This window comes from Anser brachyrhynchus (genome assembly GCF_964034855.1).
Source record: "Anser brachyrhynchus genome assembly, contig: SCAFFOLD_398, whole genome shotgun sequence".
In the NCBI taxonomy this organism is placed as follows: Eukaryota; Metazoa; Chordata; class Aves; order Anseriformes; family Anatidae; genus Anser; species Anser brachyrhynchus.
In genome coordinates, this window is record NW_027663666.1 from 57,078 (window position 1) to 81,378 (window position 24,301).

General features: G+C 62.6%; 2 protein-coding genes across 2 annotated transcripts in view; both read left to right on the top strand.

Moving 5' to 3' along the window:
- The window catches only part of POLR2A (RNA polymerase II subunit A), a 56,999-nt gene extending 45,055 nt beyond the window's left edge, over nucleotides 1-11,944 (top strand). The window contains 8 exon segments of the mRNA XM_080609218.1: nucleotides 5,046-5,146; nucleotides 5,229-5,333; nucleotides 6,453-6,635; nucleotides 7,692-7,895; nucleotides 8,736-8,922; nucleotides 9,717-9,830; nucleotides 10,227-10,376; nucleotides 10,466-11,944. Coding sequence (XP_080465344.1) covers nucleotides 5,046-5,146; nucleotides 5,229-5,333; nucleotides 6,453-6,635; nucleotides 7,692-7,895; nucleotides 8,736-8,922; nucleotides 9,717-9,830; nucleotides 10,227-10,376; nucleotides 10,466-11,622 — 2,201 coding nt within the window. The 3' untranslated portion in view covers nucleotides 11,623-11,944.
- A 3,281-nt stretch (nucleotides 11,945-15,225) lies between these two features.
- WRAP53 (WD repeat containing antisense to TP53) lies at nucleotides 15,226-22,675 on the top strand (the record flags this gene model as incomplete). The annotated part of the gene is given in 15 exon segments (XM_080609219.1): nucleotides 15,226-15,239; nucleotides 16,279-16,318; nucleotides 16,320-16,378; nucleotides 16,478-16,563; nucleotides 16,566-16,585; nucleotides 17,947-18,035; nucleotides 18,587-18,677; nucleotides 19,684-19,816; nucleotides 20,343-20,551; nucleotides 21,128-21,231; nucleotides 21,340-21,355; nucleotides 21,357-21,401; nucleotides 21,404-21,486; nucleotides 22,175-22,262; nucleotides 22,264-22,675. Coding segments are annotated over 15 exon segments (1,365 nt in total). The 3' UTR covers nucleotides 22,552-22,675.
- Between the last annotated feature and the right edge of the window lie 1,626 nt (nucleotides 22,676-24,301).

The window sequence follows — 24,301 nt, forward strand, 5'->3', positions numbered from 1 at the left end:
ATTAGTGTGGGGGGAGATAGATGATAATTAGTGGGGGGAGATAGATGATAATTAGTATGGGGGTAGATAGATGATAATTAGTATGGGGGGAGATAATTAGTATGGGGGGAGATAATTAGTATGGGGGGAGATGGGAGATAATTAGTACGGGGGGAGATAATTAGTGTGGGGGGAGATGGGAGATAATTAGTGTGGGGGGAGATGGGAGATAATTAGTAGGGGGGGAGATAGATGGTAATTAGTAGGGGGGAGATAGATGGTAATTAGTAGGGGGGGAGATAGATGGTAATTAGTAGGGGGGGAGATAGATGGTAATTAGTCTGGGGGGAGATGGGAGATAATTAGTCTGGGGGGAGATGGGAGATAATTAGTCTGGGGGGAGATAATTAGTCTGGGGGGAGATAGGAGATAATTAGCATGGGGGGAGATAATTAGCATGGGGGAGATGGGAGATAATTAGTGTGGGGGGAGATGGGAGATAATTAGTGTGGGGGGAGATTATTAATATGGGGGGAGATAGATGGTAATTAGTACGGGGGAGATAGCTGATAATTAGTACGGGGGGAGATAGATGATAATTAGTACGGGGGGAGATAGATGATAATTAGTCTGGGGGGAGATAATTAGTCTGGGGGGAGATGGGAGATAATTAGTCTGGGGGGAGATGGGAGATAATTAGTCTGGGGGGAGATGGGAGATAATTAGTCTGGGGGGAGATGGGAGATAATTAGTACGGGGGGAGATAATTAGTATGGGGGGAGATGGGAGATAATTAGTATGGGGGGAGATGGGAGATAATTAGTATGGGGGGAGATGGGAGATAATTAGTATGGGGGGAGATGGGAGATAATTAGTGTGGGGGGAGATAGATGGTAATTAGTACGGGGGGAGATAGATGATAATTAGTGTGGGGGGAGAGAATTAGTAGGGGGGGAGATGGGAGATAATTAGTGTGGGGGGAGATAGATGGTAATTAGTACGGGGGGAGATAGATGGTAATTAGTACGGGGGGAGATAGATGGTAATTAGTACGGGGGGAGATAGATGGTAATTAGTAGGGGGGGAGATGGGAGATAATTAGTCTGGGGGGAGATGGGAGATAATTATCATGGGGGGAGATAATTAGCATGCGGGAGATAGATGATAATTAGTATGCGGGAACATACATGATAATTAGTATGGGGGGAGATAGATGATAATTAGTATGGGGGGAGATAGATGGTAATTAGTACGGGGGGAGATAGATGGTAATTAGTACGGGGGGAGATAGATGGTAATTAGTACGGGGGGAGATAGATGGTAATTAATACGGGGGGAGATAGATGGTAATTAGTACGGGGGGAGATGGGAGATAATTAGTCTGGGGGGAGATGGGAGATAATTAGCATTGGGGGAGATAATTAGCATGCGGGAGATAGATGATAATTAGTATGCGGGAACATACATGATAATTAGTATGGGGGGAGATAGATGATAATTAGTATGGGGGGAGATGGGAGATAATTAGTATTGGGGGGAGATGGGAGATAATTAGCATGGGGGGAGATAGATGGTAATTAGCCTGGGGGGAGATAATTAGCCTGGGGGGAGATAATTAGCCTGGGGGGAGATAATTAGCCTGGGGGGAGATAATTAGCCTGGGGGGAGATAATTAGCCTGGGGGGAGATAGATGATAATTAGTATGCGGGAACATACATGATAATTAGTATGGGGGGGAGATAGATGATAATTAGTATGGGGGGAGATAGATGATAATTAGTGGGGGGAGATAGATGATAATTAGTGGGGGGAGATAGATGATAATTAGTATGGGGGGAGATAGATGATAATTAGTATGGGGGGAGATAGATGATAATTAGTATGGGGGGAGATAATTAGCCTGGGGGGAGATAATTAGCCTGGGGGGAGATAATTAGCCTGGGGGGAGATAGATGATAATTAGTATGCGGGAACATACATGATAATTAGTATGGGGGGAGATAGATGATAATTAGTCTGGGGGGAGATAGATGATAATTAGTGGGGGGAGATAGATGATAACTAGTAGGGGGAGATAGATGATAATTAGCATGGGGGGAGATAATTAGCATGGGGGGAGATGGGAGGTAATTAGTACGGGGGGAGATGGGAGATGATTAGTACGGGGGGAGAGAATTAGTATGGGGGGAGATGGGAGATAATTAGTATGGGGGGAGATAATTAGTGTGGGGGGAGATGGGAGATAATTAGTGTGGGGGGAGATGGGAGATAATTAATGTGGGGGGAGATGGGAGATAATTAGTGTGGGGGGAGATGGGAGATAATTAGTGTGGGGGGAGATAGAAGATAATTAGTGTGGGGGGAGATAATTAGTATGGGGGAGATGGGAGATAATTAGTGTGGGGGGAGATAGATGGTAATTAGAACGGGGGGAGATAGATGGTAATTAGAACGGGGGGAGATAGATGGTAATTAGCACGGGGGGAGATAGATGGTAATTAGCACGGGGGGAGATAGATGATAATTAGTCTGGGGGGAGATAATTAGTCTGGGGGGAGATGGGAGATAATTAGTGTGGGGGGAGATGGGAGATAATTAGTCTGGGGGGAGATAATTAGTATGGGGGAGATGGGAGATAATTAGTATGGGGGAGATGGGAGATAATTAGTACGGGGGGAGATGGGAGATAATTAGTACGGGGGGAGATGGGAGATAATTAGTACGGGGGGAGATGGGAGATAATTAGTACGGGGGGAGATAGATGGTAATTAGTACGGGGGGAGATAGATGGTAATTAGTACGGGGGGAGATAGATGGTAATTAGTACGGGGGGAGATAGATGGTAATTAGTACGGGGGGAGATAGATGGTAATTAGTACGGGGGGAGATAGATGGTAATTAGTACGGGGGGAGATGGGAGATAATTAGTACGGGGGGAGATGGGAGATAATTAGTCTGGGGGGAGATGGGAGATAATTAGTCTGGGGGGAGATAATTAGTCTGGGGGGAGATAGGAGATAATTAGCATGGGGGGAGATAATTAGCATGGGGGAGATGGGAGATAATTAGTGTGGGGGGAGATGGGAGATAATTAGTGTGGGGGGAGATAATTAGTATGGGGGGAGATGGGAGATAATTAGTATGGGGGGAGATAGATGGTAATTAGTACGGGGGAGATAGATGATAATTAGTACGGGGGGAGATAGATGATAATTAGTACGGGGGGAGATAGATGATAATTAGTCTGGGGGGAGATAATTAGTCTGGGGGGAGATAATTAGTCTGGGGGGAGATGGGAGATAATTAGTCTGGGGGGAGATAATTAGTCTGGGGGGAGATAGGAGATAATTAGCATGGGGGGAGATAATTAGCCTGGGGGGAGATAATTAGCCTGGGGGGAGATAATTAGCATGGGGGGAGATAATTAGCATGGGGGAGATAGGAGATAATTAGCATGGGGGGAGATAATTAGCATGGGGGAGATGGGAGATAATTAGTATTGGGGGGAGATGGGAGATAATTAGTGTGGGGGGAGATAATTAGTATGGGGGGAGATGGGAGATAATTAGTATGGGGGGAGATAGATGGTAATTAGTACGGGGGGAGATAGATGATAATTAGTACGGGGGGAGATAGATGATAATTAGTACGGGGGGAGATAGATGATAATTAGTCTGGGGGGAGATAATTAGTCTGGGGGGAGATAATTAGTCTGGGGGGAGATGGGAGATAATTAGTCTGGGGGGAGATAATTAGTCTGGGGGGAGATAGGAGATAATTAGCCTGGGGGGAGATAATTAGCCTGGGGGGAGATAATTAGCCTGGGGGGAGATAATTAGCATGGGGGGAGATAATTAGCATGGGGGAGATAGATGATAATTAGTATGCGGGAACATACATGATAATTAGTATGGGCGGAGATAGATGATAATTAGTATGGGGGGAGATGGGAGATAATTAGTATGGGGGGAGATGGGAGATAATTAGTATGGGGGGAGATGGGAGATAATTAGTATGGGGGGAGATGGGAGATAATTAGTATTGGGGGGAGATGGGAGGTAATTAGCATGGGGGGAGGTAATTAGCATGGGGGGAGGTAATTAGTCTGGGGGGAGATAATTAGTCTGGGGGGAGATAATTAGTATGGGGGGAGATGGGAGATAATTACTATGGGGGGAGATAATTAGTAGGGGGCAGATAGATGATAATTAGTCTGGGGGGAGATAATTAGTAGGGGGGAGGTAGATGATAATTAGTAGGGGGGACATGGGGGTAGCGTTCGGGGAACGCTGGTGGAGGTTTGGGGCAGATGTGGGGGGCGTTGGGGGGGGTGGGTTCGCTTTGGGGTGCATTGGGGGAGGTTTGGGGAGGATTTGGGGGCGTGGGGGCGATGTGGGGGCCCTGGGGTGTTGTGGGTTTGGGGTAGCGTTGGGGGGACCTTTGGGGGAATTTAGGGGAGATTTGGGGGCATCGAGGAATATTAGGGAGGTTTGGGGGTCTTGGGGGTGACTTGGGGGAGGTTTGCGGTTGGTGGTGGTCATTGGGAGAGGTTTGGGGGGCATCAGGGCATATTTGGGGGAGATTTGGGGGTGTTGGGATTTGGGGGGGCGTTGGGAGGGAGTTGGGAGGCTTTGGGGGGGAGCCGAGGGGTGTTGGGGTGTTTGGGGGTGTTGGGAGAATTTTGGGGAGCTTTTGGGGGCCTTTGGGGGACTATTGGGGGGGGCTTGGGAGGCACGGAGGGCGTTGGGGTCCCGGGGGGAACACTCGGGGCACCTGGGGATGTTGGGGGGGCAGGGGGGGTGTCCAGAGGGTCTCGAGGGGCGTTGGGGGGGGTCCTGGATGCGCTCCGTGGGTGCTGGGGGGGATTTTGGGGGTCCGAGAGGTGCTGGGGCGGGGTCCTGCAGTGACCGCGGGGGGCACCAGGGAGTCCCAGGGGACACGAAGAGCACCACAGGGACCTCAGGGGCACCCAGGGGTGAGCCTGGAGGGCGCTGGGGGTACCCCGGAGGTCCTGTATGGGTGCTGGGGGGAACACCCTGGTGACCCCCCCCTCCTATTTTTTAAGGTTTCGGGGACGACCTGAACTGCATCTTCAACGACGACAACGCCGAGAAGCTGGTGCTGCGCATCCGCATCATGAACAGCGACGAGAACAAGATGCAGGAGGTCAGGGTGGGGGTGGGGGCAGCACCCTTGGGTGCCGGGGGGGGGTTGCCAGGCAGGGCGTCACCCCCCCGCGTGTCCCCAGGAGGAGGAGGTGGTGGACAAGATGGACGACGACGTCTTCCTGCGCTGCATCGAGTCCAACATGCTGACCGACATGACGCTGCAGGGCATCGAGCAGATCAGCAAGGTGCGGGGCCGGGCAGCACCCATGGGTGCACCCCTCGTGTCCCTGGGGAGCCCCTGGGTGTCCCTCATGTCCCTGGGGGCGCCCCTGGGTGCCCCTCGTGTCCCTGGGGGTGCACGGAGGACCCCACGGGGTGGGTCCGGGAGGTTCAGGACATGCACCCGAGGGGGTGTGGGGGCGCAGGGTGCTGCTGCGGGTGGCTGGGGAGCACCCGTGGGCGCACAAAGCCTCTGTGGGTGTCTGGGGGTGCATAGGGGTCTCAAATGGAACCTTTAGGAGGTCGAGGGTGCTTGTGGGGGTGCCTGTGGGAACCCCACAGGGTGCTTGGGTGCCTGGGATGTTCCTCCAGGTACCAGGGAGCACCCATGGGTGCTTGTGGCGGTGCCTATAGGAACCCCACAGGGTGCTTGGGTGCCTGGGATGTTCTTCTGGGTACCTGGGAGCACCCATGGGTGCTTGTGGCGGTGCCTATAGGAACCCCACAAGGTTCTTGGGGCTCTGGGGTGTTCCCTGGGTCCCCAGCAGCACCCATGGGTGGTCGTGGTGGTGCCTATAGGAACCCCACAAGGTTCTTGGGGGTCTGGGGTATTCCCTGGGTCCCCAGCAGCACCCATGGGTGCTCATGGTGGTGCTTATAGGAACCCTGTGAGGTGCTTGTGCACCTGGGGTGTTCCCTGGGTCCCCAGCAGCACCCATGGGTGCTTGTGGTGGTGCTTATAGGAACCCCAAAAGGTTCTTGGGTTCCTGGGGTGTTCCCTGGGTCCCCTGCAGCACCCATGGGTGCTCGTGGTGGTGCTTATAGGAACCCCAAAAGGTTCTTGGGTGCCTGGGATGTTCTGGGTTCCTGGGAGCACCCATGGGTGCTTGTGGCGGTGCCTATGGGAACCCAGTGAGGTGCTTTTGCACCTGGGGTGTTCCCCGGGTCCCCAGTAGCACCCATGGGTGCTCAGTGCATCCCGCTGCCCTTCCTGGATCCCAAGGAGCACCTGAAGGTCTCCACGCAGCAGCCCCAGCTCAGCCCCCCTGTATCCATCCACGAAGTCCCTGGGGTGCCCGGGGTGCCCCCCAACCCCCCCCAGAGGGCACCCATGGGTGCCGCTGACCCCCCTTTCCCCCCCCCAGGTGTACATGCACCTGCCGCAGACGGACAACAAGAAGAAGATCATCATCACGGAGGACGGCGAGTTCAAGGCGCTGCAGGAGTGGATCCTGGAGACCGACGGCGTCAGCCTCATGCGGGTGCTGAGCGAGAAGGACGTGGACCCCGTGCGCACCACCTCCAACGACATCGTGGAGATCTTCACCGTGAGTGGGGCGGCACCCATGGGTGCCCCCGCGGGCTCCGGGAGTTGGGGTGACACGAGCCTTTGGGGTGATTCAAGGCACCCATGGGTGCCCCGGTGGGGTCCTGGAGGGTGGGTGCCCCGCTGGTGCTGGGCACGGAGCTGGGAGCAGGGGGGGGGCTTTGGGGGTGACTGAGGGCACCCATGGGTGCCCCCGCAGGCTCCAGGAGTGGGGGTACTCCGAGCCTTTGGGGTGATTCGGGGCACCCATGGGTGCCCCAGTGGGCTCCTGGATTCGGGGTGCCCCCCTGGTGCTGGGCACGGAGCTAGGAGCGGGAGGGGGCTTTGGGGGTGACTCAGGGCACCCATGGGTGCCCCGGTGAGCTCCTGGAGTGTGGGTGGCCTGAGCCTTTGGGGTGGCTCAGCACCCATGGGTGTGGCAGGTGCTGGGCACTGAGGCGGTGCACGGGGGGGGGGGGGGGTGCAGAGCCTTTGGAGTGACTCAGAGCACCCGTGGGTGCCCTGGAGGGCTCCTGGAGCATGGGTGCCCCGAGCCCTTGGGTAGCTCAGCACCCATCGGTGCCCTGCAGGTGCTGAGCATCGAGGCGGTGCACTGGGGAGTATAGGGCCTTTGGGGTGACTTGGAGCACCCATGGGTGCCCTGGTGGTGCACAGGGAGCTGTGAGCATGGGCACATAGAGCCTTGGGGGTGGCTCAGCACCCATGGGTGCCCTCAGGTGCTGGGTGGGAGCTGTGAGCGGGGGGATGCAGAGCCTTGGGGTGACTCAGAGCACCCATGGGTGGTGCCCTGGTGGGCTCCTGGAGCATGGGTGGCTGAGCACCCTTGGGTGCAGCGGGTGGTGGGCATCGAGGCAGTACACAGGGGGACTGTGGAGCCTTTGGGGTGACTTGGAACACCCATGGGTGCCCGAGGCGGTGTCTGGGAGCTGTGAGCTGGGGGTGCGGAGCCCCTTGGGTGACTTGGAGCACCCCTGGGTGCCCGAGGCTGTGCGCAGGGAGCTGTGAGCAGGGGGATGCGGAGCCTCGGGGTGACTCGGAGCACCCCTGGGTGCCGCAGGTGCTGGGCATCGAGGCGGTGCGCAAGGCGCTGGAGCGCGAGCTGTACCACGTCATCTCCTTCGACGGCTCCTACGTCAACTACCGGCACCTGGCGCTGCTGTGCGACACCATGACGTCCCGCGGGCACCTTATGGCCATCACGCGCCACGGCGTCAACCGCCAGGACACCGGGCCCCTCATGAAGTGCTCCTTCGAGGAGACGGTCCTGCGGGGCGGGCTGGGGGTCCTGCGGGGGGGGGTTGGGGGTCCTGCGGGGTGGGAGCGGGGCTGGGAATGGGATTGGGGAGGGTTCAGGGGTCCTACGGGGTGGGGATGGGGCTGGAGGGGAGGGATTTCGGGGTCCTACGGGGTGGGGAAGGGGCTGGAGGGGGGGGTTCGGGGGTCCTATGGAATGGGGAGGGGACTGGGAATGGGGCTGGGGAGAGGTTCAGGGTCCTAAGGTGTGGGGATGGGGCTGAGGGGGGGGGGTTGGGGGTCCTACGGGGTGAGAGCAGGGCTAGGGGCAGGATTTGGGGGGTCCTAGTGGGATGGGGATGGGGATGGGGGGGGATTCAGGGGTCCTACGGGGTGGGGATGGGGCTGGGGATGGGGGCTGCATTTGGGGGGCTGCAAGGTGGGAATGGGTCTGCAGGGGACTGGGAATGGGACTGGGGGGGCAAATGGGGCAGGAGGAGGGGCAGGGGTCCTATGGGGTGGGGATGGGGCTGGAGGGGGGGGTTCAGGGGTCTTGGAGCACCCCGGCCCCTTTGGGGCTGGATTTAAGGACCCCACCCCTTTCACCCCCCCGTTCCCTATGGGGGGGTTAGTTGAACTTGGGGGGCTCCTGGGCTGGATGTGGGGGCGCTGGGCTCGTTTTGGGGTCTCACCTTTACGTAACGGGATTTCAAACACCGCGGTGGTTTTGGGGCCGCCCCACTGGGAGCACCCCGGCCCCTTTGGGGCTGGATTTAAGGACCCCACCCCCTTCACCCCCCCGTTCCCTATATGAGGGTGCCCCCCGGGGTCTGATTTTCGGGGTCCCCCCCCCCCCCCCCCGTTTCAGGTGGACGTGCTGATGGAGGCGGCGGCGCACGGCGAGAGCGACCCCATGAAGGGGGTGTCGGAGAACATCATGCTGGGGCAGCTGGCGCCCGCCGGCACCGGCTGCTTCGACCTGCTGCTGGACGCCGAGAAGTGCAAGCACGGCATGGAGATCCCCAGCGCCATCCCCGGCCTCGGCGTGGGCGGCTGTGAGTGACCCCCCCGGGCGGGGTGGGGGTCCCCAAAAGGGTCCCCAAGGGGTCCCCCAAAGGGTCCCGGGGGGCTTTGGGGGATGGGGATGGGGCAGAGGGAGCGGGTGAGGGGGGCTTTGAGGTCGGTTTGGGTGGGGTCTGGGGTGCTTGGGGGTGGGGGGGCTGGAGCTGGGGTTGTGGGGGGGCAGATACTGGGGTCCCCAAGGGACCTGGACGGTGGGGTCCCCGTGTTTGGGAATGGGGTGACCTGGACATTGGGGTCCCAAGGGATCTGGATATCAAGGTTCCCTTTGTTGGGGTTGGAGGGGGCCTGGACATTGGGGTCCACAAGGGACCTGGATGTTGGGGTCCCCTTGGCTGGGATTGGGGTGGCCTGGACACCAGGGTCCCCAAGGGACCTGGACGTTGGGGACCCCTCGGTTGGGACTGGGGGAGCTGGACATTGGGGTCCCCAAGGGACCTGGATGTTGGGGTCCCCTTGGTTGGGATCAGGGTGACCTGGACACCAGGGTCTCCAAGGGGCCTGGATGTGGGGGGTCCTGGGGTTGGGGGGTCCTGGACAGGGGGGTCCCCAGGGTCAGGATTGGGGTGGCCTGGACATGGGGGTCCCCAAGGAACACGGACGTTGGGGTCCCCATGGTTGGGATGGGGGTGGCCCGGACATCTGGGTCCTTGCAGTGGGGTTGGGGTTGGCCCGAACGCTGGGGCCCCCCCAAACTCCGGGGTCCACGGGGTGTCCCCGTGCCCCCAAGGGGGGCGACACCCCCGTGCTGACGGCGCTCCCCCCGCAGCCACCGGCATGTTCTTCGGCTCGGCGCCCAGCCCCATGGGGGCCATGTCCCCCGCCATGACCCCGTGGAACCAGGGAGCCACCCCCGCCTACGGGGCCTGGTCCCCCAGTGTCGGTGGGTGCCCGGGACCCCGGGGGGGGGGGGGGCTGGGGGGTGTTGGGGGGGGGCTGGGGGGCTTGGGCACAGCCCTTGGTGGCCATGGGGGTGGACTTGGGGGGCTCTTGGGGTCCCTGGGGCAGCTCTGGGGGGCTGCGAGGGGGCTTTGGGGTGGGTTCAGGGTCTGGGGGGGGGGGGGTTATTGGGGGTCTCCAGGCCCTGCTGGGGGGCACTGGGGGTTAATGGGGGGGGAATTAACGGGTGGGGGCTCCATGGGCAGACAGGGTGCAAGGGGAGCGGGGCGCTTCAGGAACTCGTTGTGAGTCCCTGGGGTGTCTTGGGAGGGGGCACGGGGCTCTGCGCCCCCCCCCCGGGTGCTCCCCCCGCGCTCACCCCTCTCTGTGCCCCCCCCAGGAAGCGGCATGACCCCCGGGGGGGCCGGCTTCTCCCCCAGCGCCGCCTCGGACGCCAGCGGCTTCAGCCCCGGCTACTCGCCCGCCTGGTCGCCCACCCCCGGCTCCCCGGGCTCCCCGGGGCCCTCCAGCCCCTACATCCCCTCCCCAGGTGAGTGCCCCCTGCCCCGGGGGGGCCATGGGACCCCCCCGTCCCCCCCGGGGTCTCCTCTTCTTCATCCTCTTCCTCCTCCTCCGCAGGCGGCGCCATGTCCCCCAGCTACAGCCCCACCTCGCCCGCCTACGAGCCCCGCTCGCCCGGGGGCTACACCCCGCAGAGCCCCAGCTACAGCCCCACCTCGCCCAGTTACAGCCCCACGTCCCCCAGCTACAGCCCCACCAGCCCCAACTACAGCCCGACTTCTCCCAGTTACAGCCCGACTTCTCCTAGCTACAGCCCCACCTCGCCCAGCTACAGCCCGACTTCTCCCAGTTACAGCCCCACTTCTCCCAGTTACAGCCCCACTTCTCCCAGTTACAGCCCGACCTCGCCCAGCTACAGCCCCACATCCCCCAGCTACAGCCCGACTTCTCCCAGCTACAGCCCGACATCCCCCAGCTACAGCCCCACTTCTCCCAGCTACAGCCCGACATCCCCCAGCTACAGCCCCACTTCTCCCAGTTACAGCCCAACCTCTCCCAGCTACAGCCCCACCTCGCCCAGCTACAGCCCAACCAGCCCCAACTACAGTCCCACCTCGCCCAACTACACCCCGACCAGCCCCAGTTACAGCCCCACCTCGCCCAGTTACAGCCCGACCAGCCCCAACTACACCCCGACTTCGCCCAACTACAGCCCCACGTCCCCCAGCTACAGCCCCACCTCTCCCAGTTACAGCCCCACCAGCCCCAGTTACTCCCCATCCAGCCCCCGCTACACCCCGCAGTCGCCCACCTACACCCCCAGCAGCCCCAGCTACAGCCCCAGCAGCCCCAGTTACAGCCCCACCAGCCCCAAGTACACCCCGACCAGCCCCAGCTACAGCCCCAGCTCCCCCGAGTACACCCCGACCAGCCCCAAGTACAGCCCCACCAGCCCCAAATACAGCCCCACCAGCCCCAAATACAGCCCCACGTCCCCCACCTACAGCCCCACCACCCCCAAGTACAGCCCCACCTCGCCCACCTACAGCCCCACCTCGCCCGTCTACACCCCCACCAGCCCCAAGTACAGCCCCACGTCCCCCACCTACAGCCCCACCAGCCCCAAGTACAGCCCCACCTCGCCCACCTACAGCCCCACCAGCCCCAAGGGCTCCACCTACAGCCCCACGTCCCCCGGCTACAGCCCCACGTCGCCCACCTACAGCCTCACCAGCCCCGCCATCAGCCCCGACGACAGCGACGAGGACAACTGAGCCGGGGGCCGCGGGCTGGGGGGCTGCCCCCCAAGTGGGGGGCGCGGGCAGGGGAGGCTTCCCCTGTCCCTGGGGGCCAGGGCTGTGGCCCCCCGTCCCCGTGGGGCCGCTGGTTCTGGGCCAGGTGTAATTTATGGGTGTTGGTAGTTAATTAGGGGGAATTAAGGGGGGGGGGAGGGATGTGGGAACCCCACAGTGGTGGCTTTGGGGGCAGGGGGGGTCCTTTACCCCCTCGCCCCCCTTCACTTCGGTTCTTTGATGTACTTGGGGAAAACGATTGTAACTTCACTTTTGGGAAAAATAAAGGTTTTACTAATTTTCAGCTTCGTCTGTGCCTGTTTTGGGGGGATCAGTGGGCTCGGGGTCCCCCCAGTCCTATTTCTCCCTGGCGTCCCACTGCCCCTTTTCCTCCTGGGCACCCCTGCCCCCCTTCCTCCCCGGGGTCCCCCCCTTTAGGGCAGCCCCATGCCCCCCCCAGGCCCCCTTCGTGCTTTGGGGGTCCCCTGGCCTCGGTGGGGGCCACAAAATGGGGGCGGCGCCCCGCTGGCAGCGGTGGGATTCGAACCCACGTCCCCGCGGGGACTGGAGCCTAAATCCAGCGCCTTGGACCGCTCGGCCACGCTACCGCGCGCCGGCCCAGCCCCGCCCGCGGGGGTCGCCTCTGGGGGGGCGGGGCCAGCAGGGGGCGGGGCCGGAGGGGGCGGGGCCAGCGGGCGGGGAGGGGCGCCCGGGGCCGCGGGTTCGAGTCCCGCCGCCGCCCAAAGCGCCCCGGCCCCGCTGCTTTGCACACTCGGGTTGGCTTTGCACGCTGCCTTGCACGCTCCTGTTGGCTTTGTGCGAGAAAAATCTCAAATAATTTTCTTCAGACGGGATCTTCTGTGAAGCTATTTTATTCGCGATTGCAATGGCGGGCGCCCTGCCCATTGGGAGTGCGTTACAGTAAATATACCACAACCTTTTATTCCCTATTACCCGACACCTGATCTCCTCCCCTGTTTCCTCATTGGCTGAGTACTACAGGTTCACAAGCTACTCCACGCTCCTCTATACCATATTTGTACAATTCTTCTGGTTTTCAACCCTTTAATTTCTCCCTTTTCCCTTTTTTTTCCTCCTTTCTTATGTTTTGAGAACCTGTGAGCTTTGTTTTACTGTTCCCACACGGCTCATCCTGTTTTTCTCAAGCTTCTGCCTTATTTTGGAACAGCGAGGCCTTCTCCTGTCCACTTATCTACGTAGCATTTGTCCTTGTTATGACTACACAGCTACCTTAGAATACAGAATAGTTCTCTACTGCAAAAACACAACTTAGTTTCTCACATTTTGCACACTCGTGCTGGCTTCATTCACATGTTCCTTCGCTCCGTTGCCCACTCATGCTGGCATCACGCTCCGTGGCTGGCTTTGCACACTCCTCTACTCCCTTGCACGCTCCCCTGTTCTGTTGCATGCTCTCCTGCCTGCCCCCTTGCACACTCCCCTGCCCCCTTGCACACTCCCCTGTTCCATCGCACGCTCCCCTGCAGCTGCAGGGCCCGTGCAGCATCGCACTGCAAAGGGTGCACGGAATCCACCCGGAGGTCTTTTAATTAAAAAATTAATTATAGAGCTCTGCAGAGTCAGGTACTCAGCGATCTTTTTGCAAAGCCAGCACCCCTCTGACCCAAACCCGCGTCATTTACACCCAGCAAACTGGTGAAAAGTCTTTTGGGGCACTTTTGGTCGGCTGTTCCAGCTCACCTAACTCATCTCTACTGAGCTGGGGGGCGGGACACACAGATCCCACATTAGCATTTTGACGGGTGTGATTTTTAATACGTTAATGACCCTTAATGAGCAAAAGGCTCAGCCTGGAGCTGTTTTTCTCCTTGTTTTTTACTTTTTATCCCTTATTTTCCTTGCTTCTGCCAGCTCAAGGCTGCCCATCTCTTACTTTCAGCTAAAACCCCTCCAAGTTCTGTGCCACCAGTGAATTTACTCAAAACCCCTCTTAGTCCTGTGTCTAAATCACTTATTGAGGAGAACTGGCCCCAAAATGGGGCCCTGGGGGACCCCACTGATGACGGGCTCTGATGCGGCCCCGTTCACCACGACCCTTCGAGCCCTGCCCCTCAGCCAATTATTTACACATCAAATTATGATTTTTTAGCTCTATACTGGGCATTTTCTCCAGTAGGATCCTACAAGAAACTGTGTCGAAAGCTTTACTGAAATCCCCAAAAACAACATCGCCTGGTTTCCCTCGGTTCAAGGGCGCATCCTGTCCCCAACTTGTTTGGAGGGGTTTGGGGTGGTTTGGGGGTGTTTTCTGTGGGGTTTTGGGGTGTTTTTGTGTGGTTTGGGGGTGTCGGGGTACATTTCTGGGGTGGTTTTGTGTGTTTTTGGGATGTTTCTGTGTGATTTGGGATATGGTTTGGGGATTTGTCTGTGTTTTGGGGGTATTTTTGTGTGTTTGGGGTGTTGAGTTGTAGTTTAGGGGTGTTGGGTGTTTCAGAGGTGTTTTGGGAGTGTTTCTGTGTGTTTTGGCTGCATTGCGGTCCATTTTTGGGGTATATTTGTGTGTTTTTGGAACGTTTCTGTGTGATTTGGGATATGATTTTGGGATTTTTGTTTTGGGGCTCTTTTGTGTGTCTTTGGGATGCTGAGTTGTAGTTTGGGGGTGTTGGGCTATGTTTTGGAGGTGTTTTTGGGGTGTTTGGTTTGGCTGTGTTGGGGTACATTTTTTGGGGTGTTTTTGCTTGTTTTGGTGGTTTCTGTGTGATTTGGGATACGGTTTTGGAGGGATTTGTGTGTGGTTTGGGGGGTGTTTTATGTGTTTTTGCGGTGTTGAGATCTGGTTTGGGGGTGTTGGGCTATGTTCTAGAGGTGTTTTGGGGGCGTTTCTGTGTGATTTGGCTGCATTTGGGTACATTTTGGGGTGTTCTTGCGTGTTTTGGGGATGTTCATGATTTGGGATACGGTTTCGGGGGATTTGTGTGTGGTTTGGGGGTGATTTGTTTAGGGGTGTTTGGTTTTGGGGTGTTGTGGTCTGGGGGTGTTGGGCTATGTTTTGGAGGTGTTTTTGGGGTGTTTCTGTGTGGTTCTGGGGTGTTAGTGCTTTGGGGGTCTGGTTTTGAGGTACTTTTGTGGCGTTTGGGGTGTTTTTGGCGCTGCTCCCGGCCGGTTCCGCACTGATAATGCTGGGGGGGGGGGGCTGTAATTAATTAGTAATTAAACACCGGTAACAAGCTGACGGAGCTGCAGCCGCCAGCGCAGCGCCCAGGCCTAAAATGGCGGCTGGGCTTCCTCGGAGCCAAGTCTCGCGAGAGCAGCGCGGAGGGTTGGGGCCGGGGTGGGGAGGGCTGGCGAAATCTCGCGCGAGTTGGGCGCCGCGGCGGAGCTCTCGCGAGATCTGCGCGGCGGTGTCATGTCGGCGCCCATGGGGGAAGGTGCTGGGGGGGCCCCGCCGGGATCCCCGGGGCTGGGGAGGGCGCGGGGGGGGGGCCGGTGCTGACCCCCTCCCCCCCTCCCCCCCCCATGGCGACCCCAGTGCTCGGCCCCCTCCCTGCGGGCCCGGATCCCCCCCAGGAGGAGGGGGGGGGACAGGAGGAGGCCCCCCCGGAGATGGAGGAGTTGTGGTGAGGGGGAGGGCGGGGCCGGGGGGGCACCGGGACCTGGGGAGGGGCTCCGGGACCTCCTGGGGGGGCTCCGGGACCCCTTGGGGGGCATCTGGGTGCGGGGGGGGGGCATAAGGCTGTAGGGGGGGGCACCAGGGTCCCGGGGGGAGGGGGCAAGGGTGTGTGGGGGGGCCCTTGGACTTATGGGGGGGGGGGGCACAAGGATGCGGGGGGGGGCACCGGGACCCCCTAGGGAGGCACCTGGGTCCCGTGGGGGGGCATCCGGGTCCAGAGAGGGGGGGCACCTGGACACGGGGGGGGGTGCTGGGTCCTGTGGGGGGCACTGGGAACTCCTGGGGGGGCTCCAGGATCCTTTGGGGGGCATTTGAGTGCTGGGGGGGGGGCACCTGGATGTGGGGGGGGACCAGGGTCCCGGGGGGGGGAAACAAGGATGTGGGGGGGGGAGTCCCTTGGACACATGGGGGGCACAAGGACACGGGGGGGGGGGGTCGGGACCCCCTGGGGGGGCACCTGGGTCCTGTGGGGGGTATCCAGGTCCAGCGGGGGGGGGCACCTGGATAGGTGGGAGGACGCATTGGGAACCCCCTGGGGGGGCACCTGGGTGCGGGGGGGGGGCACCTGGGTCCCGTGGAGGGGGCCCAAGGATGTGGGAGGGGGCACTTGGATGCATGGGGGGGGCACTGGGACCCTCTGGGGGGGCACCTGGATGCAGGGGGGGGGCACCTGGGTCCTGTGGGGGGGGGTACCAGGACCCCTTGGGGGGGCTCCAGGACCCCTTGGGGGGCATCTGGGTGCTGGGGGGGGGGGGGGCACAAAGATGTGGGGGGGGTCCCTCGGATGCGTGGGGGGGGCACTGGGACATGGGGGGGGGGGCACCTGGGTCTCAAGGTTGGGGGGGCATCGGGACCCCCTGGGGGGGCACAAGGACATGGGGGGGGGCACTGGGACCCCCTGGGTGGGGTTCCAGGCACTTGGGTCCCCTACTTTTTTTTGGGGGGGGGGGGCACCCGTGTCCCTGATTTTCTGACCCCCCCCCCAGGTTCCCCCCTTACGACCTGCAGCGCCCCCCCCTCCTGGTGGGGGGGGGCCCAGGAGGAGTTCAGCCGCCGGCCCGAAAACTTCCTCAAGGGCTGCAAGTGGTGAGCCGTGGGGGGGGGGGCACGGGGGGGGCAGGGGGGGGGGGCTCTGGGTGGCCTCGACCCCCCCCAAAATAAATTTTGGGGTTCCCCCCCCCCCAGGGCCCCCGACGGGTCGTGCGTGCTGACGTGCAGCGACGACAACACGCTGCGCATCTTCAACCTGCCGCCCCCCCTCTGCGGCCCCCCGCGGGGCCCCTGCCCGAAATGGTGAGGGGGGGGTTTGGGGGGGGGCTGGGGGGGATTTGGGGGTGTGGGGGGGATTGGGGGGGTTAGGGGGGATTTGGGGGGCTCTGGGGGAGTACAGGGGGGGTCTGGGGGGATTTGGGGGTCTTGGGGGGGGAATTTGGGGGGGGTTACGGGGGGATTTGGGGGGGTCTGGGGGAGTTTAGGGGGGGAATTTGGGGGCTTTGGGGGGGTTGGGAGGGTTTTGGGGGGGGGTTGGAGGGGTCTGGGGGGGTCTGGGGGTGTTTAGGGGGGAATTTTTTTGGGGGGGATTTAGGGGGGTTTTGGGGGGTCCCAGCCCCTCCCTGACGTGGTGGGGGGGGATTTGGGGGGGTCTGGGGGGGGTTGGGGGGATTTAAGGGGTCCCACACCCTGCCCAAAAGGGTGAGGGGGGGGATTTGGGGTCCCACCGGGGGGATTTGGGGGGTGCTGGGGAGCCTGTGGGGGTCCCAAGGGGCATTTGGGGGTGCCGGGGGCATTTATTGGGGTCCGGGGGGTGTTTGGGGTCCCAGGGGGCGTTTGGGGGTCCCATGGGGTATTTGGGGGTGCTGGGGTTCATTATGGGGGTCCCTGGGGAGCTTTTGGGGGCTGCTGGAGGCGTTTATTGGGGTCCCGGGGGGTGTTTGGGGTTTCAGGGGGGCATTTGGGGTCCTGCATGGGTGTTTGGGGGTGCTGGGGGTGTTTATTGGGGTCCGAGGAGGGTATTTGGGGTCTCATGGGGCATTTATTGGGGTCCCAGGGGGATATTTAGGGGGTCCCAAGGGGTATTTAAAGGGTCCCAGGGGGCATTTGGGGTCCCAGGGGGTATTTAGGGGCGCTAGGAATGGTTCTGGGGGTCCCCCGGGGTCAGTTTTGGGGTCCACCGGGGGAGGGTTGGGGTCCCTGGGGGCAGTTTTGGGGTTCCCAGGGGGCGGTTTTGGGGTTCCCAGGCATGGTTTTGGGGTTCCTGGGAGTGGTTTTGGGGTTCCCGAGGTCAGTTTTGGGGTCCCGGGGGGGTTTGGGGGTTCCTGGGGTGGTTTTGGGGTCCCCGGGGGGGTTTTGGGGTCCCTGGTGTCAGTTTTGGGGTCTGGGGGAGTTTTGTGTTCCCGGGGTGGTTTTGGGGTCCCTGGGGGGGGGGGTCCTGGTGTCAGTTTTGGGGGTCCCAGGGTCAGTTTTAGGGTCCCGGGGGGTTTTGGGGGTCCTGCGGTCAGTTTTGGGGTCCCTGGGGTGGTTTTGGGGGTCCCTGGGGGCAGTTTTGGGGGTCCTGGTGTCAGTTTTGGGGTCCCTGGGGTGGTTTTGGGGTCCTGGGGTCCGTTTTGGGGTCCTGGTGTCAGTTTTGGGGTCCCGGGGGGTTTTGGGGTGCACAGGAGGCGGCGCTGCGGGTCCCCGAGGGTGACGCGGTGTACGACTACGCCTGGTTCCCGCTCCTGGACTCCAGCCTGCCCCACACCTGCCTGTGAGCCCGACTGGGGCAACTGGGAGCGGCTGGGGGGGGCTGGGGGGTTACTGGGAGGGGCTGGGGGGTTACTGGGGGAGGCTGGGGGGTACTGGGAGGCACTGGGAATGTAACAGAGGTCATTGGGAGGCGCTGGGGGGTTACTGGGAGGTGCTGGCGGTTACTGGGAGGCACTGGGAAGGGGCTGGGGGTTACTGGGGGAGGCTGGGGGGGTCTGGGGCTGGGGTTACTGGGAGGCACTGGGAACATAACAGAGGTCATTGGGAAGAACTGGGGGGTTACTGGGAGGCGCTATTGGGTTACTGGTCAGCACTGGGGGATAACTGGGAGGCCGCTGGATGTTACTGGGAGGCGATGTTGGGTTACTGGGAGGCGCTGGATGTTACTGGGAGGTGCTGTTGGGTTACTGGGAGGCACTGGGGGATAACTGGCAGGCGCTGTTGTGTTGCTGGGAGGTGCTGGGGGATAACTGGGAGGCCACTGGGGGTTACTGGGAGGCCACTGGGGGTTACTGGGAGGCACTGGGCGTTACTGGGCGGTACTGGGCGCAGGGTGGCCAGCAGCAGCCGGGACAACCCCGTGCACCTCTGGGACGCCTTCGACGGGAGCCTGCGGGGCTCCTTCCGCGCCCACAACCACCTGGTGGGCACTGGGGGCAACTGGGAGGCACTGGGAGGGAGTGGGGGGCACTGGGAGGGGCACTAGGGGGGGGCATTGGCAGGGGCTGGGGGCATTGGGAGGCACTGGGAGGGACTGGGGGCTCTGGGAGGGGCACTGGGAGGGACTGGAGGCTCTGGGAGGGACTGGGGGCACTGGGAGAGGCACTGGCGGTCACTGGGAGGGATTGGGGGCCACTGGGAGGGACTGGAGGGCATTGGGAGGGGTATTGGGGGGCATTGGGAGGCACTGGGAGGGCTACTGGGGGTGACTGGGGCTTACTGGTTTGTGACTGGGGGTGACTGGGGGTTACTGGTTGGTGCCTGGGGTTGACTGAGGGTTACTGGTCAGTGACTGGGACTTACTGTTGCATACTGGTGGGTGACTGGGGTCACTGGGGGTTACTGGTTGGTGACCAGGGGTTATTGGTCAGTGATTGGGGGTGACTGGGAGTTACTGGTCAGTGACTGGTTGGTGACTGGGAATTACTGGTTGGTGACAGAAGGTTACTGGGGGTTACTGGGAGTTACCGGTCAGTGACCGGGAGTTACTGGGGACTACCGGTTGGTGACCAGGGGTGGCTGGGGATTAATGGGGGTTACTGGTCGGTGACCGGGGTTACTGGGAGTTACTGGTTGGTGACCTGGTTGGTTGGGGGTTACCAGTCAGTGACTGGTCAGTGACTGGGGGTATCCGGGAGTTACTGGTTGGTGACTGGGGGCCACTGGGGGTGACTGGTCGGTGACCAGGGGTGACTGGTCGGTGACCGGGGGTGACTGGTTGGTGACTGGGAGTTACTGGTTGGTGACTGGGAGTTACTGGGGGTTACTGGTCGGTGACCAGGGGTGACTGGGGGTTACTGGTCGGTGACTGGTCAGTGACGGGGGGTTACTGGTCGGTGACTGGGGGTTACTGGTCGGTGACCGGTCGGTGACTGGGGTTACTGGTGGGTGACTGGGGTTACTGGTGGGTGACCGGTGCGGTGCGGCAGGACGAGCCGGTGGCGCCGCACTCGCTGTGCTTCTCCCCCGACGGCTCGCGGCTGCTGGGCGGCTTCGAGGGCTCCGTGCGGCTCTTCCCCACCGCCCGCCCCGGGCGCCTGCACGACATCCGGCCCCTGCGCCGTGAGGGCGGGGCCGAGGGGGGCGGGGCCTGGGGGGGCGGGGCCTAAGGGGGGTGAGGGGTGAGGCAATGGGAGCGGCCCTGGGGGGAATCCCAAGGGGCTGGGGGCGGGGCTTGCGGGAAGGGGGCGGGGCATGTGGGAGGGGGTGTGGCCTACACGGAGGGGGCGGGGTCTATGTGGGAGGGGAGGGGTCATGGGGGTGTGGCCCGGGCTGGAGGGGCGGGGCCTAGAGGGGGCAATGGGAGGGGCCCTGGGGGGGTGTCCAAGGGATGGGGGCGGGGCTTGTGGGATGGGGGCGGGGCCTGTGGGAGGGGCGGGGCTTAGTGGAAGGGGAGGGGCTATGCAAAGGGGCGGGGCTTGGTGAGCAAGGGGAGGAGCTAGCAGAGTGGCTGTGAAGGGGGCGTGGCCTGTGGGGCCCGGGGGTGGGGGCGGAGCCTGTCTGCTGGTGGGCGGGGCTCTGTGAGCCTGTGGGCGGGGCTAGGGCAGAGGGGGGCGGGGCCTGACCGCTGTGCTCTCCCCGCCTACAGAGGGGGGGCGTGGCCAGGGGGGCCTGATTGGCTGCCTGGCCTGTAGCCCCGCCCAGCCGGTGTTCGCCTGCGGCTCCTATGGGCGGAGCCTGGGGCTGTACGCGATGGAGGGGGGCGGGGCCCTGGCGCTGTGGCCCCGCCTCCCGGCCGCCCCCACCCACCTGCGCTTCAGCCCCGACGGCACCCTGCTCTTCGCGGGGGGGCGCAAGGTGGGCGGGGCCTCGGGGGGGCGGGGCCAGGGTCGGCTGGGGCGGGGCTTATGGGGGGTGGGGGTTGATGGGGGCGGGGCCTCTTAGAGGTGGGGCTTTTAGGGTTGCGGATGGGATGTAGGAAGGGGTGGGGCTTTGGGTGGGCGGGGCTTAAAGGATGGGGTGGGGTCATAGAGAGGATGAGTGGTGGGATGGGGCGGGGCTTTGGGTAGGGGCGGGGCTGGCAAAATTGAGGTGGGGTTTAAGGGGCGGGGCTATATGGACTGGGCGGGGCTTTGGGGTTGGGCAGGGGTTATGGTTGGGGCTGGTGGGATGGGGCGGGGCTTTTAGGAATGGGGCGGGGCTATAGACAGGGCAAGGGGCTATTGGGGCGGGGCTTTGGGACAGGAGCCGTGCTCTTAGGTTTGGGGCGGGGCTGTGGGCAGGGGGCGGGGCCTGCAGCCGGGCAGAGACCTCCGTTACAGGTGGGCTCTGCTGGGGCACCGGGCGGGGCTGAGGGGTGGGGCCCGAGAGGGCGGGGCCGGAGGGGGGGGCGTGGCCTGATGTGGGCGTGTCCCGAGCCGGCCCCGCCCCCAGGCCCGCCACATCCTGTGCTGGGACCTGCGGCGCCCGGACCGCCTGCTGCTGGGGCTGGAGCGGCACGTGGGCACCAACCAGCGCGTCACCTTCGACCTCGACCCGTGAGTGGGGGGGGCCGGGGGGGGGCACCCCGACACCCAGGGGACACCCGGGGGGGGGGGCGCCCCAGCACCCACCTCCCGGTTACCCCTTCCCCCCTCCCCCCACAGCACGGGGCAGTTCCTGTGTGAGCGGCGACACCGACGGCTTCGTCACCGTCTGGGACACGCTGCGGCCCCCCCCAGCCCGGGGACCCCCCCCCTGGTGCCCCCCCAGCTGCGCTTCCAGGCCCTGCGCAACTGCGTCAACGGCACCAGGTGCGGGCCCCCCCGCGGCCCCCCCCCGTCACCCGTCTCATCCCTTGTGCCCCCCCCCACCCCCCCTGACCCCCCCCAAACCTTCTCCCCCCCATCCATGTCCCCCCCCTTTCCTCCCATCCCTTTCTCACCCTGTGTCCCCCCCCATGACCCCCCCCATCCCCTGCATCCCCCCCCAGTCCTCTGCATCCCCCCCACCCCTCCCCCATCCCGTCCCCCCCATTCCTTGTCCCCCCCATTCTTTATGCCCCCCATGACCCCCCCATCCTCTGTGTCCCCTCCACCCCCCAATCCCCTGCATCCCCCAACCCCACCCCCCCATCCTTTGTGGCCCCCCCATTCTCTGTGTCCCCCATCCCGTATGTCCCCCCTGGAATCCCCCCATCCCTCCCCCATCCCTCGTCCCCCCCACCCCCACAGTTCCTTGCATCCCCCCTGTGACCCCCCATCCCATGTCCCCCCCACCCAATTGCCTTCATACCAACCCCATCCCTCCTCCATCCCATGTCCCCTCAATGCCCCCCATTCCTTGTGTCCCCCCCAGTCACATATCCCCTCCCCCACCACGTGTCTCCCCCCCAATCACATGCCCCCCTAATCTGTGCCCCCCCCATTCCCTGTGTCCCCCTCCCATTCCCTGTGCCCCCCCCAATCACGTGTCCCCCCCCCCATCTCTGTGCCCCCCCAGCCTGCACCCCTCCCTCCCGCTGCTGGCCACCTCCTCGGGGCAGCGGGTGTTCCCCACGCCGTGGGACAGCGACGAGGAGGGGGGCGGCCGACAGCGACCCCCCCACGCGGGGTGACAACCGCCTGCAGCTCTGGTGGTGGGGGGGAAGCGACCCCCCCGGCGACCCTGACCCCCTCGGGGACCCCGAGCCCTCTGACACCCCCATGGACCCCGACCCCCTCGGCGACCCCCCCACGGACTCTGACCCCCCCAGGGACCCCGGCCCCCCTGTGGACCCCAACGCCGACTCCCCCGAGGACCCCAACTCCGACCCCAATCCCCCCAGGGCTGCAGACACCCCCGGTGTCCCCCAGCCCCCCAGGGATGTGCGGCTGTGATATGGGGGGGGGGGCATTTTAGGGTGGGGAGGGGACTTTTTGGGGTGGTTGGGGGGTATTTTGGTGGGGGGGGTATTTTGGGGCCCTCCTTGTGCTGCTCTTTGTAAGAAGCGTTCTGATTGGCTGCTGCCTCCTGCCCCTCTTTGGCTGTGCTGTATTTTGGGGGGAGGGGGGGGTTTGGGGGGGGGCTCTGTGTGCCAGGCGGGCCCCCCCTGTGCCATGGTGGCGTTGCCCCTTTAAGATCTGACTCCCAGGGGGGCGGGGCCTGATTCCAGCAGCTTCATCTGTTACCATGGCAACGGTGGTGGTGATGTCATCGCGGGGAGGGGCCTGAAAGGGGGGGGCAGGGGGCGGGGTCCTGGGGCATGGACCACGCCCCTTTGATGGTGACCACGCCCCCATCAATGACCACGCCCACCACGCTCATGCTCCAGGCTCCGCCCACACCCACAAGCCCCGCCCCTTATCCACAAGCCCCGCCCCTTATCCAGCATCACCCTCTAAGCCCCGCCCCCTAAGCCCCGCCCACTTCCCCGTCTCACCCAATCCCTGCTCTCCCTTCCCCCTGGGCCCCGCCCCCGCCTCCCTGAAGCCCCGCCCACCCTGGTAGGCCCCGCCCCTCTCCACCCTTACCCCTCCCAACCCCGCCCCTTGGCACACAAGCCCCGCCCACCACGCGAAGCCCCGCCCACCCTCAGCCACTCCCCACCCGGAGCCCCGCCCCCCGAGCCCCTCTAACCACGCCCACCCCGGAGCCCCGCCCCCCGCTTAAGCCCCGCCCCCCGCCGTTGCCGGTCGCGGTCGGGTCCGGAGCCGCCGCCGCCGCCCATCCCCCCCCGTGCCCCCCCCCCCCCCCCCGCCATGGCCCCCCCCGGGGCTGCTGCTGCTGGTGCTGGGCGCGGGGGCGGCGGCGCTGAGCCTGGAGCCGGTGGTGTGGCACACCCGGAACCGGCGGTGAGACGGGGGGGGGGGGGGGGGGGAGTGTGAGTGGGGGGTGGATATGGGGGGTGGGGGGGGGGTGAGTGTGAGAGTGGGGGGGAGATATTGGGGGGGGTGAGTGTGAGTGGGGGGTGGGAGATATTGGGGGGGTGAGTGTGAGTGTGAGTGGGGGGAGATATGGGGGGCTGAGTGTGAGTGTGAGTGGGGGGGGAGATATTGGGGGGTGAGTGTGAGTGAGTGTGAGTGTGAGTGGGGGGAGATATTGGGGGTGAGTGTGAGTGTGGGGGGAGGAGATATTGGGGGGGGTGAGTGTGAGTGTGAGTGAGTGGGGGGAGATATTGGGGGGGGTGAGTGTGAGTGAGTGTGAGTGTGAGTGGGGGGAGATATTGGGGGGCTGAGTGTGAGTGTGAATGGGGGGTGGGAGATATTGGGGGGTATTGGGGGGGTGAGTGTGAGAGTGAGTGTGAGTGAGTGGGGGGAGATATTGGGGTGAGTGTGAGTGGGGGAGAGATATTGGGGGGGTGAGTGTGAGTGAGAGTGGGGGGGGTGGGAGATATTGGGGGTGTGAGTGTGAGTGAGTGTGAGACTGGGACTGGCAGGGGGCTGGGGGGTGCAGGGGGGAGAGTGTGAGTGTGTGTGTGAGTGTGAGACTGAGTGTGAGACCGTGCATGTGTGAGTGTGAGACTGTGAGTGTGTGTGTGAGTGTGAGACAGCGTATGGGAGTGTGAGACTGTGTGTGAGTGTGACACTGTGTGAGAATGAGTGTGTGTGTGACACCGTGTGAGTGTGACACTGGGGTGTTGGGGGGAGG